This window comes from Verticillium alfalfae, genomic scaffold (assembly GCF_000150825.1).
Source record: "Verticillium alfalfae VaMs.102 supercont1.7 genomic scaffold, whole genome shotgun sequence".
NCBI classification, from domain to species: domain Eukaryota; kingdom Fungi; phylum Ascomycota; class Sordariomycetes; order Glomerellales; family Plectosphaerellaceae; genus Verticillium; species Verticillium alfalfae.
In genome coordinates this window covers 1-17,058 of record NW_003315032.1, presented here as the reverse complement: position 1 = coordinate 17,058, position 17,058 = coordinate 1, and the positions used below count along the sequence as shown (strand labels likewise).

Sequence of the window (17,058 nt, the reverse complement as noted above, 5' to 3'; positions counted from 1 at the left end):
TTCGCATTCATTGGGCGTTTGAGGTGGAATCGTTTCAGGAAAGCGGCCAAGGATATAAGGCCATGGAGTCGGGATCAATTAGCATCATGGCGGAGGGGGGATTCCAGCCCCTTGGATAGATACCTTGCATTAACAACGTTACTTTGTTCACCTGTGTCGTCATCAAATCTCGCTCCGAAGCAAGGATTGAGTTGCAGTGGGTATAATTCAAAACTGGTATCTGATAGAAAACGCGGCAGGCCACTAGCACGGAGTACCATCCAAATTAAAAGGAAGCTAGACAGTATTGTTTTGTCCACCCCCGTGCGTTCTTGCGTTACGCCCTGGCCCGCTATGCTGGATTCAAATCCGTGATTTTTAGCTTCCGTGGTTTTTTGCCCCCGTGTAAGAAGCCAAGGGAGCCGGCAAGGAGAGTGACACCCCATGATGCAAGTGACTACTAGCGGCATAGGACGGCTCATTTGTTTCTATCGTTGCGTATGTGCCAGCTGCCTCGGAACGTCCAAGGCCGGTAAATGTCGCGCCTGCAAAGTTGAGAAAGGCTGAACCTCTTGAATCTCGAGCATGGGACACGTGTTGCCTACGGTTTTGAGTTTGAAAGTCATTGGTCTGTTGCTGTGCAGAGGTCTGTACTCCGTGGCTTCGGTAGTCAGCTTCTGATGACAACACAGAGCCCGCCACGCGGCCCAAACTGTGATTTTGGTGTCGTAGATGCGACAGTAATATGGGCCCCGCAATCCTGGGAGATATGATTCCTGGGTGTAGGAGGCTTCGCGACACTGGGCGTTGTTTTACAGCTGCCCAGGACTGGTCAAGCTCTGGCAGACATGCTTGCAGTGCTGTGAGTGTTGCTGTCCATAGCGGATGGGTTTTTCAGTTCCGTACTGTCGACTTGGAAATCGCGCTGCAAGTTTTGAGTTACTCGCCCCAAATGGTAGCTCCCTGGCCGGATAGGTTGAGGCAAGCCTGGCCTATCCGTACGATATTCCTGCGGAATGGCTGATCGATGCTGCTGTGCACGACCCGGAGATTGTAGGTGGGGTCGCACATGGCCATAAGCTACCCCTAACCGGTTGTGTGAGGTTTCCTCATCGCCGGGGTCCTTATCCAAGCCTGAAGTGTTTTGTATATGCCTGTATGATGCATGGTACTGGTTTCGATCAGGTCTGCTAGGAAGTTGGACATCGAGGGATTGCTCATGGCTCGTAGCTAAGCCATGTCTTTTCGAACCTGGCTGGTCTTGGGTGACCCTGGAATGTCTGTACCTCTTTCGATTCGGACCATCGGCGTTTTGTGGAGGAAGGCCAGTGCGCAGTGGATGAGATGGCTCTTGCATCACAGGAGTACCATCGGGACACATTGATTGCTCGGCGATAGTGAGGTTGTCACCGAACTCGGCGAGGTTTTCAACATCCTGAAATGATCCTGTTCTCCCTCTCTTTAGAGGCTTCGGGCGGGTCTTTGTGGGTGCGTCGTGGCCTGCGAGGCTCGGTGGTTGGAACGCATTTGCTACGAATGAAGCGTCCCGCACAAGGGACTCTGTAGGACGCTGTCGATCATCGTGTAGAAAAACGAGACCTACGGAGGACTCCGACTGATGCGCGCTGCCAAGCTCGTTACTCTTGGTCGCTGACTGCACATTGCTACTATCGGTGTGCTTTGGTCTATTCTTGGAGCCTTTAGGTCGACCAGGGCCGGGCCTTTTGATGGTTGATACTAATTTTTGATGCTCGACGCGATGATCTTCAAGGGGAGCAGAAGCAGCCAGGTTGGTGGTCTCTTGGCTCACAAAGGTCGCTGAATTGGAGATAGCCGATACCTTCGGGCGATTTTTGGATCCCTTGGGCCGACCCCTGCGCCTTGGTGTCGGCAGATTTGCCGCACCTCGAGTTGATGTGTGCAGACTGGGAGCAAGAACTTGTGGTCGGGGGTCTGATGGCATGACAACGGACTCATTTTCGGCGACGTCTTCGCCAGCTCCCGCAGTTTCATCGACATCCACCCAAATATCATCGGGGTTTCCGGCCGACGAGAAAGGATACTGCTTCGTTCGGCGTGACCCTAATGCCTTAATTGACTTGCCGGGTCCCTTATCTCTCCGGAATCTCGTCGTCTTGCTTCCTTTCGGCCGCCCCTTCGGGCGCCTCTGCGTAGCATATGGGATAGATTCCAAAGGGGGGAAGATTTCGGAAAGCCAACCCACAAACAGCGATCCCGGACCATTGGCACATGGCTCTGTGGGAACCCAAGGTCTGAGGTTGGGCACGGTGCGCCAGGTATGCCTCCAAGAAGCCAGAGCTTACAAATTTGATCTACACATGATAGGATGTAGCTCGAAGAGTGTCAAAGACGAGCTGCTCAGTTTTGATTTCGTTGCGTCAGTTGAGCCACCAGGATCACGGAGTGCGGTGGCAGGGACGGCTGCATACCCGCCGCCACGAACAGGCGGCGCGTTGGACCAGCAGGCGGCCCGGCGAGAGAAGGGCAATCTTGTTGGAGTTTCCTCTGGGATAATGGGACGTAACCATGCTGAAAGGCGATCTTTGCACGCAAGGCAGTACTTTCACTCGTGCGTTTAGCCGCAGCGCTGCGCTCAGCTGCCGCCGTTTGTGTATCGAAATCAATGACCATGACACCAAAGTTGCCTTTCTTCGCATCAGTTTTGCCTATGAGCTTGCTCGGAATCGCACTTCGGACGCGGCTACCATGATGCCGGCTAAGCTGCTGTACGGGAGAACCGGTTTCCGTAGTCAGTGTTGGGGTCGATCTGGCTGAGGCAAGGCCTACATCGGTCGAGATGGGTTGCTGCGGTTGCGCGCAGTGTAATGTGACAAGATCTAAAAGATGGCGGATAAGATAACTATGAGCACAATATCCGGTCGTTATGTCATTAACCAGAGCTGAGCGCATACCAGGTTGCGATGCCATTGCTCAGGCTATCAATGAAGGTCTGGTCAATCAGGCGATTGTACTATGCCTAGCACTCAACCGTCCTTCGGGGAGTGTGCAACCGTATCAAACAGTGCGCTCGGTCGGTGGATGATACGACAATCCTCGTTCACAGCAAACGGATGAGCGGCCACTTGATAGGCAGGGCGCATCATCCACGGGCGAGTTGTCTTACGGTCGTGGTGATGCTCAGAGCCAGCTCGTTGCTTACGCAGACAGAACAGCGACTTTTCAAGTCGGCAAAGACTGGGCATCATTGTTGGGCCACAATACGATACGAAGCCAATGCCAATGTTAGTGAGATCGTTGGTCGTCGACAATATCCAGCTGACTTGTTCGCGTGTGTTTTGGTGGATGGCATTATATGCGAGATCCCATGAACAAGCGAGGCGGCTTACTAGCTACGTACTAAGAGTTTCGAAGTACTGCTGGTCATGTGGGCGGAAATAATCAGAAATAGGTACCTACACGGGTGTACTCCAGGTCTTAGGTAATGCAGGCTTCTTCAACTTGGTGCCGGGTGGGGTGGGGTGGGTTGGTCTATGAAGCAATCAGGCTCCACCCGAGTCCCTCTGAGCTCCGTCGTCATCCCGCAGCAGTCAGTTCTATGGTACCGCCCGCACTGGCGTTGCGTCTCCAGACTGGAGCTACCTTACTCCGTAGTCAACAACGACACTTCGTTTCACGTGCCTTCACCTGGCATGCCATTATATTCGAATAACCAGATCCCGTATTTCCTTGCACAAAGGGCTTCTGCGGAATCAGCCGAACAACTATTCTAAGCTTGAACAGTCCCATTCTGTCAGTTACTCCCCTTTGTAAGGTAGCTGAGTACAACCAACAAAGATGCATCGTGTCGACGAAATACAGACTGCTAATCCGTCACTTAATGTAGCATCGATTCGAGTTTTCCATAAGACATTTCGCGAAAAGACACAGCGTTCATTGCTTTCAACCATCAGTGGTTCGCCGGAGCCTAACTTATCTGTTGCCAAGTTACCCTTCAACTGGGTTGCGTCGCAATCACGCATTGCGCATGGCCAATTGTTGAACAAATCGCGTGACAACGAGAACGACAGCAAAGATGCCAACCAAATACCTCCTGGTGTCTCTCCCTCAGGGTATATTTGACTCAAGCAGCAAAAATGGCGCTTTATCAGAGCTGTCAGCAAAAATTTCTCCCGACAACGGTTCCACGCAGGCTTTTGCCATACCCGACTTCAAGATCGGGACTCTTGATGCTTTAGTGCAGCAAGCAGATGACTTGACTAAGTTGGAGGCAGCTTGTGAGACTGTGGTAGCCAAAGTAGCCGACTCCCTGCGTACGATCTTGGATGGAGACGATGACAAGATCAGCCAGCAGAAGATGGTCAACGACAGTAAGTACTTCAAATATATTGGCTTCGAAGAGGATATGTCTATTCCACAACCTACACCGACTGTTTTTGACATTTCTGTTTCATAGAACCCACAGATCATTACATCAACTCCTTTGTCTGGAACAAGGTCAGATATCGTGCCGATAGGCCTCTGGGTGAACTGGTGGATATTCTGCAGAAGGTAGGGGCGGCTGGGTCGATTACATGACATACATTCTTGATTCGTTCGTACTGAAACTTGCTCACAGGAACTTGTCACGAGCGACAACGATGTCAAGACAAAGTTCAACCAGTATAACTCGGTCAAGACCAACTTCACGACCTTGCAGCGCAAGCAAACGGGCAACCTCTCCACAAAATCTCTCACACCCGTTGTCGACCCGGCCTTGCTTGTCAAAGATTCAGAGTACTTGGAAACACACTTGATTGTCGTGCCTTCCAACGCTAAAAAGGACTTCCAGAAGGGTTACGAGACATTGGCGCCCATGGTCGTCCCACGCTCAGCGGTGGTAGTAGCACAGGACGACGAATTCGTTCTTTTTGCCGTGACAACCTTCAAGAAGACGAGCACCGAATTCCTACAGAAATGTCGCGAGCAAAAGTGGACCCCGCGTCAGTATAAATATGTTGAGGGCGGCAAGGAAGAGGAGCAGCGGGAACTCGACCGAGTCGCGCGCGAGGAGAAGAAGGTTTGGGGTGAGGCTCTTCGTATGGGTAGGACTGGGTGGAGCGAGAGCGTTATGATCTGGCTGCATGTTTTGACCCTACGCGTTTTTGTCGAGGCTGTTCTTCGCTACGGCCTCCACTGGACTACGTCTCGGCTCTGGTCAAAGTAAGTGAAATTTGCCACTCACGGTCCAATTTGCTGCCCAATATGCTGACGAGCATGATTTCAGACCACGCCAAAGTTGTCGTCCAAGGTCAGGGCTGCGCTTGATTCCAATTACTCTTACCTAGGTGGCAACGCCTTCGGAAGAGATAAGCGTGGCAGGGTGACCAAAGACGATGCAGCACTGTCATCTGAGATGGCTGCTGCCGGCGTTGGAGGTGCCGACGGCACTGAGTATACGGCTTACGTCTACTACGAGTTTGAGCTGCCTTGAGACGGCCGCATCAAGCAATGATCAAGCGGCTTATGCTGGCTGCTCTCTTGTTCTACACACTAGTGACCTGGCATTGTATTGAAGATGAATATATCAATTATCGACGTCCGTCGACTTCCTATGCCGTTCAATCCGTTTGTACTTGGCGCAAAACAATTTGCTAGTCCATGCGGTGCGGCAACCTTTGCGATGATTATAACACCAAACGAGATGAGGGGGCTGAGGCGAACAAAGCTGGCAAAGACTTCAAGCCTCCGGCTGCTTCGTAGCGATTAGACCTTTGGAGCTCAACCACTGCGTAATCTCGCTGACGCATTCCTCGACAGAGGACTTATCAGTATGGATACGAATCTCGGGGTTCAGTGGCTCCTCATAGGGTGCGGTGATGCCGGTGAATTCCTTGATCTCGCCAGCACGAGCCTTCTTGTATAGACCCTTGGGGTCCCGCTGCTCGGCGACCTCGAGAGGAACGTCAACAAATACTTCGATGAAAGGGATGGCATGACCCTCGCCCTGGCTGGCCTGGGCGTGCAGCTCGCGTGCGGTGTCGCGATCGGCGCGATACGGAGAAATAAAGGAGGTAATCGCAATGGTAGAGGAATCCGCAAACAGCTTTGCAACCTGAGCAAGTATTGTCGTGAATTAGCTTCAGACGTGGCCATGTTAGGAGCACAGTCCAGGACAAGCTCACCTCAGCAATCCTACGAATGTTCTCGTTGCGGTCCTTTTCCGAAAACCCCAAGTCTTTATTCAGGCCAAAGCGCACATTGTCGCCGTCCAGACGGTAGGCAGCAAGCCCGAGATGGATAAGGTGCTGTTCAAGAGCAGTCGCGACTGTCGACTTGCCCGAAGCCGACAGACCTGTCAACCAGATGGTGAAGCCCTTCTGACCGCGGAGCTCATTTCGCTCTTGGCGAGACAGGGAGGCATGCCAGGTGATGTTCCTGAATGATGGTATAGCCTGTCAGTGAAATGGATCAACGAAGTGAGGATGTGACAACGGCACGCGACTTAGTAACCGCTCCTACTAGAATAGGGTCGTGCGTCATACGTAGCCATGATGATTTCTTGAATTCTTTAGACGTTTCTCTGCGTAGAGTTCTTGGCTGATAAGGTAGTGGAAGTCGTGTGGGAAGCAACAAACAGACAATATGGGTCGACTTCAATGCGATTGACTACTATGCGAAGAAGATGTCTGCATGGTCACACTTCTCAGAGAGCCCTCTTTTACATGTTGCCTAGCTGGTGAGGTAACAGCTCACTGCCTTAACTGGGTGGTCTCAAAGCCCCACCCCTCGGTCACGTCAAGAGTGGGAGGGGCGATGGCGGGACGCCGTTGTGCTAATTGGTGGAGGTCAATGGGAGAGCTTTTTTTGGGCGATGGCGCAAGAGGGGAGTTTTGTAGACGGGGCGCGCTAGCAAAGCCGATGCCGGCCGTCTCACAGCTTCTAAATGACATCTTGCTCTCTCTAAGTCCAATACAATACGCCCTGTGCGAGTAAGCCTGCAGTACGCAATTAGAGCATCACGTGAATTTGGACAGCAGCTGCAGGAGACCATTAGCGTCGGTTGCTCAGCATTCAAGCTTCGAGGGTGAGGGCGCCGTCCTACCGTGGAGAAGCCTGCCTTTGGTGAGATGAAAAGACCATTTGCCTCGACAAGAACGACTGGCTTTTCGCCCTTGGTTTCGTCCACCAAGGTCTCGATACGGCCTGCGACCCACGCCTTTCTGCCCTCCACTCGCTGGGTTTCTGCCCGAAGTACCACGAATGTGCCTGCTGGTGTGGGCTTTCTGTAGTTGACCTCGAGTCGGGCTGTGACAGCCACCTTGCTGGGTAAAGCATCGAAACAGCACCTGGCGAGACCTTCGTCAAGAAGAGTCGCCAACAGTCCTCCATGTACGATTCTTGGGTGTCCACACATATCCGTCCCAAGATGCATGATAGTCACCGAGGAATTGCCACCTTCTTCCAACCACATGATTGGGGGCACAGTCAGTCGGCCGGGCCCAAGAAGCGTGCCTCCGGTGAGGTTTTGTTTGCGGAAAACCTCTGGAAACTTCATATGTGGGCGCGATTCTGTCATTTCTGGCCTGCTTCGTAAAGCAGCCGCGAGCGGGTGGTTGTTGATTGTGGCATCCACAACAGCTGTTTCTTCATTCTCTGGTACAAACGTCTGGGGTTTTTTGTTTGCAGACTGCGCTATGGCCGAGAGGTTCAGAAGGGCGGGGCTGACAGCAACGAAAAAGCCCAGACTAGCGAATGCGAATCCAAAGAAACCAATGTTCAGGATTTTGCGTAGTCGGGATCGCGACTTCGGTGGCCCTTGTGCATTGATATTACCTGAGGCTTTTCGACAGGTCAGTGATATCCGTAATCATAACGCGTTGTGCAATGGGGAAGGATCGAGGGAGATGACTTGAATCACGAACTTACCTCCTGTCCCGAGCGACTGATAGTAGCGAACACCCAGCGCAGCCGGGACTGGTGTCTGGGGTCCGCATATGATGGACTTAGCAGCTGAACCATTCGAAAGCCAGGGCTTAATCAAAGCTCTTCGTAGCATCTTTGCATACCCTGGAGCTTTTATGATATCGATTGTGAGTTCGAACTTGGAATACAACACGGAGGGCGAGGTCAACTCCGCGGATGGCAACAAGATGCTAACCTGTACTTGAGTGGGCCCGTCTGCCGCAACTTGTCTTATCGAGACATCTTATCGGTCCTTACTTTCCAATGCCTCGGCTCCCTGCACTCGCCAAGCCACCTATTTGGTACGTACAAGCACTCGTCATACCACAGTGGTAGCCAGTCTCGGATTGAAGTCATGCATTTTGCGACACGTGCATTCTCGTGTGAACACCTCAAGGTCGACGTCAGCCTGAATGACTATTCTTGCCATGCACATATATCCTTATTGAATTCGAACATAGTCTATTCATTCTCGCCTTCCCGGCTCCTGCAATTGATGCACAGTTTAGCTTACATGTCCTCCTCCTCGCCCAACATGTCCGCGTAATCATCTACAGAGGCAAACATGGGAAGACTCTTGAGCCTCTTCCGACGAGCGGACCTAGTCTCAGACTCCCTCTTCTTGTCGCTGGAGTCAACATCAGCGTTGCTGTCCTCGTCAGAAGCCTGGTTCACTGGGCCGAGCATCTCAACCCCGCCGTTTACGTCGTCGTCGTCGGTGTCGATATCACTTTCACCCTCATTTGCGTCGTCGCCTTCGCTGAGGGATTCATCAGCAAAGAGATCGCTGGCGCCCTGAGCATCATCACTGTCGTCGTCAAAACCGTCGAGATCAAGATCGGATCCATCGCTCTCATCAACGGGCCCATCAGGATGCGATGCTGTAAGCGCCTTCCAGATTTCATCCTCATCTTCGTTGTCCGAGTCTCCTAACGGTTCGATGCGCGATGGTACCTGCGACTTCGACTGCTTGCCGGTATGCTCGAAGTAATGATGGAAGAAGACGTCGTCGGCTGCAACCTGCTCAATCTTCTTATTCCAGAAGTTGGGATGGTTAATGGTTGTGGTTGACGCCCCATGCTTCTTTCCAAGGTATATATTGGATGCATCCGATGATCCTTGGAGTGGTTGCATGATGGAGACACCCCGGTTTGCCTCTGTCGCTTTCGGATTGCGGTAGACAAACTTGTCTAAGAAACGGATCAGGCTGTGGCTCTCCAGGTCTGGTTTCTGTACGGTTTCATCGCTATCAATGACGCTGAGCGCTAAAACTGGCACTGAAGGGTGGAAATGCCACAATAGCGGTGCCTGTACAAGCTAGTCAGCGCCTATGCAAGATTATGGTTAGGAAAAAAAAACTTACAATTTCCCAGAGGCAACTATTTTGCGCATTGCTATGTTCCGGGTCTCTCTTTCGGCCATCATAGTCTGTGGGCGAGGTGACGACGTTGGATAGGTCCCCAGGTGTGGCGGATGCAGCAACCTCGGCGTCCCCATGTTCTTCAGCATCTTCAAGTAGTGCCCGAAGATCTGGGAACTGCAGGCGAAGCTGAAGTACGATGTACAATATCCCGCATGCAAATGAGGGCTGGTGGAGGCCTAAAATCTGTAGCATCCTTTTGACGAATGCCTTGACGCGACGAGTGTCGACGTCTTCTTTCAGTGAGCGAAGCAAAAGATTAAGATATAGTGCCTGCTTGGATGATGTAGTAAGTCGTGGGTCGAGAAGGGACTCATAAAGAGTCCGATAGAACCTATCATGAGCGACATGGCGTGTTGATGACAACTGCTGAATCAGAATAAGGGCTTGTACACTAGTGTTGAAATTTGCCGAGTGGGCGATTCGGAAAAGGGTGTCAATGTGTGCCTCCATTCTACAGAGTCCGGTCAGTAAAACTAAACAAGCAAACTAGACAATACGCAACGAATACTTACATTGGATCATTGGCTGGTAGGAAAGGGGCAGCACGGTTAATGCCGGTTAGGACGGCCGAGACAAGCTTCTCAACCGCGTCACGCTCAGTTGGAGGTGTCACCGTCTTTGGTTTGCCACGTTGACTTCGACCACGGACTCCTGAAGTAGAATCATCCTTGGGTGCGTCTTCTCGTCCCAGCACGGAGCCCTTCAGCAAGGTGACAAATATCTCAAAGTAGCAGCTTAAGAGAGTTTCCGCAGTCTTAGGGTCGCGAGTACTGAGGATTGTCTGGTTGAGCGTACCGACAGCGTAGTACTTGGCACGAGAGCTTTGGCCAGGGCGGAGCAGTACTTCCTGTTCAACAGCCCGGATGACCACAAGCTTCATTCCTGGGTGGGAATTTTGCAGTTGCAGTAAAAGATACGAGGCCCTTGATGAGATTTTGCGATCTCTATCACCAAGCTTGTTGACAAGAAGTCTTAAGAGATTCGTTTCCTGCTCGGGCTTGTCTTTGAGGAGCGCAAAGACGAAATCCAGGGACCGTGTTCGTGAGTATTCGATTTCGTCCCCGCACCAAACCTCAAGATACTGAATGATTTGAAAATACGTAGCCTTCAACCAATCTTCGTAGGCCCATCCAATAAGGTGGGCTTCTGTCAGTGCGCCGGGAAGCTGTTGTGACGTAGTCCAACGGCGAATGTTGTGCTTCTGGAGAACCCCTAACAATCCTCGCTGGGAGTGAAACGTTTTTAGCCGGCGGCTAGAGGGCAGAATGAGGCCTGGGCCGAGCAAATCCACGAGGGCGCCTAAGGCACCAATGGCCTGCCCGCGACTACGCTTAGAAGCGAGGCTCATCAGCGCATCAAATGCCTTGATGTTGTGGAGGGGAGATTCCTGAATGGCTAGGGTGAGGGCCGACACCTTGTCCGTCAGTGTTCCAGATGCCATGATGGTGGAGAGGAATTTGTGTGATGAGGATGCCAAGACGCTTTTGCTGTATGCGTTGGCGTCATCATCGAGGAGTACACGGGCGTGGGCCTTGAGACTCTCAACAGCACCAATGTAGGGGTCGATTTCATCCGAGATTGGTTCGGGCAAAGGGCTTAGTTGTACTGCGTGCCAGTCTGCGCGAGGTTCGAATTTCTGCGACAAGAAGAATGGTCAATGTTTTGCGTCAATATATTAGGGAGGGACAGAGCTCACGAACTGCTTCCTAAGGCCATTGTCCTTCTTTGCTGAAGCATGCGTGTCTCGTGAGAATACAGTTGTCGACGAAGCTGCCCGTGTTTCATCCTGTGGCTCGCCCGGCTTGAAGTCTTCTCGGGTCTCATCGATCTCGGAAGCCTCTTCCTCGTCAACGTTTGGGTCAAGCCCCTCAAGCCCAAGCTGAGAGGCGAGAGCCCGTAAATCCTCGCGCAATTTACTGTCGTCCGTGAACCGATTGTCGAGAGCTAAGCCCTCTGTCTCCGATTCGGATTCCAGGTCTCCAATGAGTTCGAGATCCTCTTCATTGCCCCCCAATGCCAATATCTCGTCCAAAAGCGCTGATTGGAGGTTTGAAGCATCCGTTCTCTGGGTAGCGCCACCGTGCCCAACCGCATCAACAGGTTTGGCCGAAGAGCTTTGTTGCGTGGTCGGCCGCTTCCTCTTGGAACCCGTGTTTGAGGCTTTCTCGTCTTGCTGGTGTTTTCTTTTACTTGCCTTGCCACTCTTCGGAGGTTGGCGATCGTTAGGGGAGGTTGTATCTGAAAGTGCCCTGCCAGCCGATTGCTGGGGTTGAGGCTTCAGGTCAGCCGCCCGGGGCCCCTTTGCGCCGGACATTTTCAAGGGCGTTCTTTCGCCGTGACCTCCACGTACTCAGGAGATATGTGACAGCGTGAACGAAGCACAGTGTGCTCTTGACCGGTCGTTATCACAACTAGGTGACGAGGATGGCTTGGGTGATGTAGGGCGCCCTGCAGATGGGAAAAAGTTTCGACAACCAGAACTTTTTAGCGGGGCACCATGTAGTAGTGGGGTATAATCCATGCACTAAAGCCACATGGGTCGCCCAGTAAATAAAGGGTGTTCAGAAGCTCGGGCCTTCCATATCGCGCGTTGTATTTGTGAGACGCTCATCTTACCAAAGCTACCACTTTGAGGCCCAACCCGGAGCCATGGCTGAACCAGACGATCTCTTTGTGCCTTGGGGAATACTTGGCGTGCGGTAACCGGGAGCAACTGTTGCTGGCAAGGCTCACTCGAACTTTCTTCAATCGCGCGGGTGTATCCTCTCCTTGCCTTTCAACAAACTCGTGTGGCATCTTCTTCTCCGTTTAAGGTTACAGAGTCACGCCAAGCGTAACACTTTTGCACGATGTTTCCTCTCAGACCAAACGTGGAAACGTCTACTTTCTCGAGAGCATTGATTCGGGGTTCCACTCGTTCCTATCATCAGTGTCATGCTGGTGCAGACCAACGCCAGCGCCTAACAGCCATGTGGACTCCTACAGGTGGACGGACCGCAGGGGGGACAGAAAGTGCGCTCACTGAAAAACACAACAGTGGCTACGCATACTAATACTATGATGTAGGAGCTCACGATAAGTTGATCAGAGCTGGACTCCTTCGCCAGGTGAGTTTGCCCCCTTCCGTTCATGTCTCTCCATCGAGTACCGCTAAACTACGATACCTTAGTCGCATTCAGGCATCTTTCATCTTCTTCCTATGGGCTACCGCATCCAAAGCAAACTAGAGTCTCTGATTGACAAATACATGCAAAGCCTGGGTGGGTAACGCAAATGGATTGCCACCCAAAGCACCATACAGCTAACTTAACCAGGCGCATCCCGGGTTGCCTTGTCTTCCATCACCTCCAAGAAGCTATGGCAACAGAGCGGTCGCTACGAGAAACTAGGTTCAGAGGTATGTGACTTGTTTATGTCGGCCAGGACTTGTCTTGAATATCTGATTGGGTATGTAGCTTTTCAACTTCCAGGACCGCAGGGGAGCTGACTACATGCTTGCTCCTACGCATGAAGAAGAGGTGACTTCACTGGTGGCTCAGTCTGTCAAGTCATACAAAGAGCTCCCACTCCGCCTATATCAAACGAGTAAGTAGCTTTCCGGATGCTGTTGGTGAATGGAGAAACTGACTCAAGGTCAGCTCGTAAATACCGAGACGAACTTAGACCCCGCCATGGTTTGCTGCGGACTCGAGAGTTCACCATGAAAGATCTATATACGTTTGACGTGGATACATCTGCTGCCATACAGACATACGAGCAGGTGCAAGGTGCATATGCATCGTTCTTCGGTTCGCTTGGCCTTCCTGTTGTTAAAGCCAGGGCTGGGTCAGGCGACATGGGCGGAGATTTAAGTCACGAGTACCATTTCACCTCCCCGATCGGCGAAGATCTGATAATGAAGTGTAACAACTGCGAGTTCGCGGTGAATTCAGATATCGCCGAGCAGCCCGCAAATGACAGCGCCATGGATGCTCAACATTGCCCCAAATGCGAGGCTGGGACCCTTGAGGTAAAGGAAGCACTCGAGGTCGGTCACACTTTTCACCTGGGTACTCGCTATTCAGAACCTCTTGGTGCCCGTATTGCACTCCCAACGACTTCGCAGGGAGATTCGCAAAGTGCGGATACATCAGCTGCGAGGGCATCAACCCACATACAGATGGGATGCCATGGCATTGGAGTGTCTCGTCTGATTGGTGCTGTCGCAGAGCACTTCGCTGACCCAGTTGGCCTACAATGGCCTCGTGCCATTTCGCCTTACGAGGTTGAAATAGTCTTTGCCGACGGCCTGGAAGCGCAGGCGGTTCAGATCTACGACGACGTCGTGCATGGCTTGAGCCATACCACCGACGTCCTTCTGGACGATCGACCTGTCTCGCTCCCATGGAAACTGAAAGATGCCGACCTCACCGGCTACCCAATTGTGGTCGTGCTGGGGCAAGTTTGGAAGAAAACCGGGAACATAGAGTTGCAGTGTCGCCGGTTGGGCATAAAAGAGACCGTCCAGCCGTCGGATATATTGCAGAGAATTTCTGAATTACTGTGGCAGCTGTAGATTCCATGTATTATTGATCCAAGCCTCGCTAGCAATTCGGTTTTCGTCTTTGAAGCATAGCCCCTTTAGTGTGCTACTGCACCTCCGCCTAGGTAGGTAGGGATAGCTATCGACCAACAATGACACACACGATTGGCCCGCATGTAGTCTCCCTGAGTCATCAAATTCTCGTTCTCACTCGGTGACAGCGTTTGTGCCAGGAAGAAAAGAGGCAGACTAGGCGAGGCGCTGTTATCAGTGCAATACATAATCGTCGACAAACTGAAGATGGCTTCACAAGGTGGTGAGACAGGTATCCATACCCTGTAGTCTTCTCCAGTATGTTCTGTATTGACAAAGTATGCAGTAAATCTCTCCACTTTGGATGTTCAACAACTTGGCCAGGTGAAGAAGCAGATCGAAGAGGAGCTTGAGCATTTAACGCAGTCTTTCGCCCAGCTGCATGCAGTTCAGGGGAAATTCAAGGAATGTCAGCGGATCGTCAAGACGCGCCCTGGATCGACTGAAGGTGAGTTAGAGACACTGTCCTACTCCCTCCTGCTCATGCACATGTCACTCGAAGTATACTCATCGCAGACTAGGCGAGCGATCTGTACTTGTTCCTTTGACCAACTCACTCTATGTGCGAGGCGAACTTTCGGACCCCGGTCGCGTAATTGTTGACGTAGGAACCGGCTTTTATGTCGAAAAGGTATACTTCACTGCAACAGCATTTGCATTCGACTCGGCTTTGAAAGCATTTGATTAACTCGACACTAGGAGAGCAGCGCAGCTGAGTTGTTTTACAACGCAAAAATACAGCAATTGGCCCAGAACATACAGGACCTCGAAGTTATTGTGCAACGCAAAACTGCCAATGTGAGAAGTGTTGAAGACGGTACGTCTTCCTTGCTATTGCGCCACGCCCTCACCCTCCTCCGCCTTTCACCAATATTCTCTCACACATTATACAGTACTGAGGCAAAAGGTCATGGCTGGACAAGCCAGCGAGACTGGATAATATTTCAACCATAGCACAAAGCCAAGTCAATCATCTTGTCGTGAGTTCCACACCCAACGCGCCTCCTCGATATCATGTGGGTTTTCCCGGTGGGCCTCTTCTGTGAATAAGTTCTCACCATCGGAGAAGACCCGAGAGGACCTCGGAAGAAGTCTCTCAGCTTGCCCTCGGCCGTGTTCTGTTGAGTTTCAGGAAGCACGGGTCAAATATTCAGGGCACTGGGACTTACCGTATGCGTGTCTTCCATGGTTTCTCGGAGCTTGATTCAGCTGTCCGCGTAGAGATGCACGACATCTTGATTGCGAATCAACCAGGGCGCGGCTATAATTCTAGCTATGAGATTCGATCACCTGAATAATGTAAAGTGTAGCCTTGTAAGCATATCCTCTGGCCGTACGTAGGATTGCTTGCTCGATGCTTCCAAGAGTTGGGTTTCTGCTGAAGACGCCGGGGTCATCAGTGCGAAACCGCGGTAAGACCGGTCCATTGGCTATGAGCTCACTGCCTAGGCATGTGATGATATTCGGTAAATCTGGGTGATAAGCCAGGGCTTAGGGTGACCAAGGACGCATGGAGCTGCTAACCAATCGCTCTACGTGGAAAATCGGCTCTGCAGGTGGATTCTAAGCACTGGGGTTGTTTAGCTGTCCAAGCATGAGATGATGACACTCGTCCCGAGGATGTAGGGAGCTTTGGATGTCTTGGTCGCCTGCGACGCGATATGGAAGGGCTCGTTCATACAAGCTTCCCCCGCAGTCGACGTCGAACTCCATCTCCGTCGTTTGGAGGCGGAAGATGCTGACTGGTGACCGTATTCTGCATCCGATGGGTGAACGCCAGCCTGGCTCAAATGTATCCCTACATGAAGGTTAGAGCTACAGTGAGGCAAAGCACGCGAACCGGAAATATCCGCAATAGCATGGATACCGGTTCTGCTGAGTACTAACTCAAATTGAACCCGTCATGTGCTTCACCGGGCTGACCAAGCAAGTCAAAGGACTTTTCATGAGTGAGGTGGACGTCAGATGTTGCAGCAGGTGACACGAGGCCATGTTCAACGCGGGTACAGACATGTCTTCAATTGCGAAGCATGCCGATCGCCAACTGCTGGAAACAAAACTCGAAGCTATTCGCAAATCGGGGGCGGGGGATCACGCAATCGCTCACACCAGCACACCGAGTCACGGCCTCCGAAGTCTGTAAGAGGAGTGGTTTAGATAGACCGACGTCACTGCCTCTGGTGTGCGACGAGAAGACGATGAAGGCTGAGTTGAAATTTCCTCCTGTATGCCGAAGGAACTGTTGTCTCTTGACCAGCTCTGCTCTGCCGCCGTGGCATCCACACTGTGCTGTGTTGGGGGTCAAGGGCTCAGAAGAAAGGTGTTGCATTAGGAAGCTATTCTGCAGGCAGGAGGGTGCCTAGAACTCAGCTATAGGAGGCGCCAGGGCATAGGCCACCTAGCGATAGGTGAATAGCATTAAGTGAATGCCCTGGAAGCCCTGGGTGAGTACCGCTAATACCCCCCCATAAGCACCTTCTAAGGTATACTAGCTATTAGGTCTATAAGAGTCCCCTATAAGTACCTCGTAATAGGCCTCTTTCTTATTCTTAGTACTCTAAAAAGATAATCTATTAGAGGCACCTGCCGTGGAAGGTGCTTCTGGCCCAGGACTCCTAGCGGACTAAGACTCCGCTAGAGTCCTAGGTCCGAGGCACTCCACTCTATATATAAGGGTATTAGCCTATAGACAGATAGTAATAGAGAGATAACCTTTTATAATACCCTTGATATACCCCTAAGTAAGGTCCTAATAATAGTAGTAACTAGACTCCTAGTCGCTCTATATATAATCCCTTTTTATTATAATACCTATTAGTCTATTAAGATAGTAATCTACTATCTATCGATAAAGAGATAAAATTAAAATACTAGAAAGACTAAGACTTATATTAGTATAATAACTAAGGAAACAGGGTGGCCGCGAGTTGACGACCCTGCGGTCGGGAAATACGATAAGATAAGAAACGGACCTACTAAGTAAAGTACGTAATAGCTTACCTAGATATAAGAGTAAGCTGTTAACTTACTAGGAATACGATAATAAGCTAGGGGCTAGCTTACTAGATAATATACTATAATCTTAATATTATAGATTATTAATAATTAATAAATAAAT

At 51.3% G+C, this 17,058-nt stretch overlaps 8 protein-coding genes across 8 annotated transcripts in view; 4 read left to right on the top strand and 4 right to left on the bottom strand.

Moving 5' to 3' along the window:
* VDBG_05836 (Frp1) overlaps window positions 1–247 on the top strand; it is a gene marked incomplete at both ends in the record, with an annotated part of 1,030 nt that extends 783 nt beyond the window's left edge. The window contains one exon of the mRNA XM_003003348.1: window positions 228–247. Coding sequence (XP_003003394.1) covers window positions 228–247 — 20 coding nt within the window. The remainder of the gene's footprint in view (window positions 1–227) is intronic.
* A 564-nt stretch (window positions 248–811) lies between these two features.
* Window positions 812–3,385, bottom strand: VDBG_05835 (conserved hypothetical protein; the record flags this gene model as incomplete). The annotated part of the gene is made up of 4 exons (XM_003003347.1): window positions 812–2,061; window positions 2,430–2,860; window positions 2,913–2,950; window positions 3,359–3,385. 4 exons carry the CDS (start codon window positions 3,383–3,385, stop codon window positions 812–814), a joined length of 1,746 nt encoding a protein of 581 aa, XP_003003393.1.
* A 648-nt stretch (window positions 3,386–4,033) lies between these two features.
* VDBG_05834 (vacuolar ATP synthase subunit C) lies at window positions 4,034–5,431 on the top strand (the record flags this gene model as incomplete). Its single annotated transcript, XM_003003346.1, has 5 exons — window positions 4,034–4,328; window positions 4,415–4,509; window positions 4,577–5,042; window positions 5,111–5,160; window positions 5,225–5,431. 5 exons carry the CDS (start codon window positions 4,034–4,036, stop codon window positions 5,429–5,431), a joined length of 1,113 nt encoding a protein of 370 aa, XP_003003392.1.
* VDBG_05833 (adenylyl-sulfate kinase) lies at window positions 5,301–6,703 on the bottom strand (the record flags this gene model as incomplete). Its single annotated transcript, XM_003003345.1, has 3 exons — window positions 5,301–6,052; window positions 6,123–6,375; window positions 6,483–6,703. 3 exons carry the CDS (start codon window positions 6,488–6,490, stop codon window positions 5,678–5,680), a joined length of 636 nt encoding a protein of 211 aa, XP_003003391.1.
* A 178-nt stretch (window positions 6,704–6,881) lies between these two features.
* VDBG_05832 (thioesterase family protein) lies at window positions 6,882–8,032 on the bottom strand (the record flags this gene model as incomplete). The annotated part of the gene is made up of 3 exons (XM_003003344.1): window positions 6,882–6,977; window positions 7,043–7,773; window positions 7,867–8,032. The coding sequence occupies 3 exons, from the start codon at window positions 7,994–7,996 to the stop codon at window positions 6,957–6,959; spliced, it is 882 nt and encodes a 293-aa protein (XP_003003390.1).
* A 270-nt stretch (window positions 8,033–8,302) lies between these two features.
* On the bottom strand, window positions 8,303–11,639 carry VDBG_05831 (ribosome biogenesis protein MAK21; the record flags this gene model as incomplete). The annotated part of the gene is made up of 4 exons (XM_003003343.1): window positions 8,303–9,210; window positions 9,266–9,776; window positions 9,838–10,961; window positions 11,022–11,639. 4 exons carry the CDS (start codon window positions 11,637–11,639, stop codon window positions 8,413–8,415), a joined length of 3,051 nt encoding a protein of 1,016 aa, XP_003003389.1.
* A 296-nt stretch (window positions 11,640–11,935) lies between these two features.
* VDBG_05830 (prolyl-tRNA synthetase) lies at window positions 11,936–13,880 on the top strand (the record flags this gene model as incomplete). The annotated part of the gene is made up of 6 exons (XM_003003342.1): window positions 11,936–12,337; window positions 12,392–12,432; window positions 12,495–12,585; window positions 12,640–12,722; window positions 12,781–12,910; window positions 12,964–13,880. The coding sequence occupies 6 exons, from the start codon at window positions 12,175–12,177 to the stop codon at window positions 13,878–13,880; spliced, it is 1,425 nt and encodes a 474-aa protein (XP_003003388.1).
* A 442-nt stretch (window positions 13,881–14,322) lies between these two features.
* VDBG_05829 (conserved hypothetical protein) lies at window positions 14,323–15,578 on the top strand (the record flags this gene model as incomplete). Its single annotated transcript, XM_003003341.1, has 3 exons — window positions 14,323–14,388; window positions 14,640–14,757; window positions 14,834–15,578. 3 exons carry the CDS (start codon window positions 14,323–14,325, stop codon window positions 14,878–14,880), a joined length of 231 nt encoding a protein of 76 aa, XP_003003387.1.
* Window positions 15,579–17,058: the final 1,480 nt, after the last annotated feature.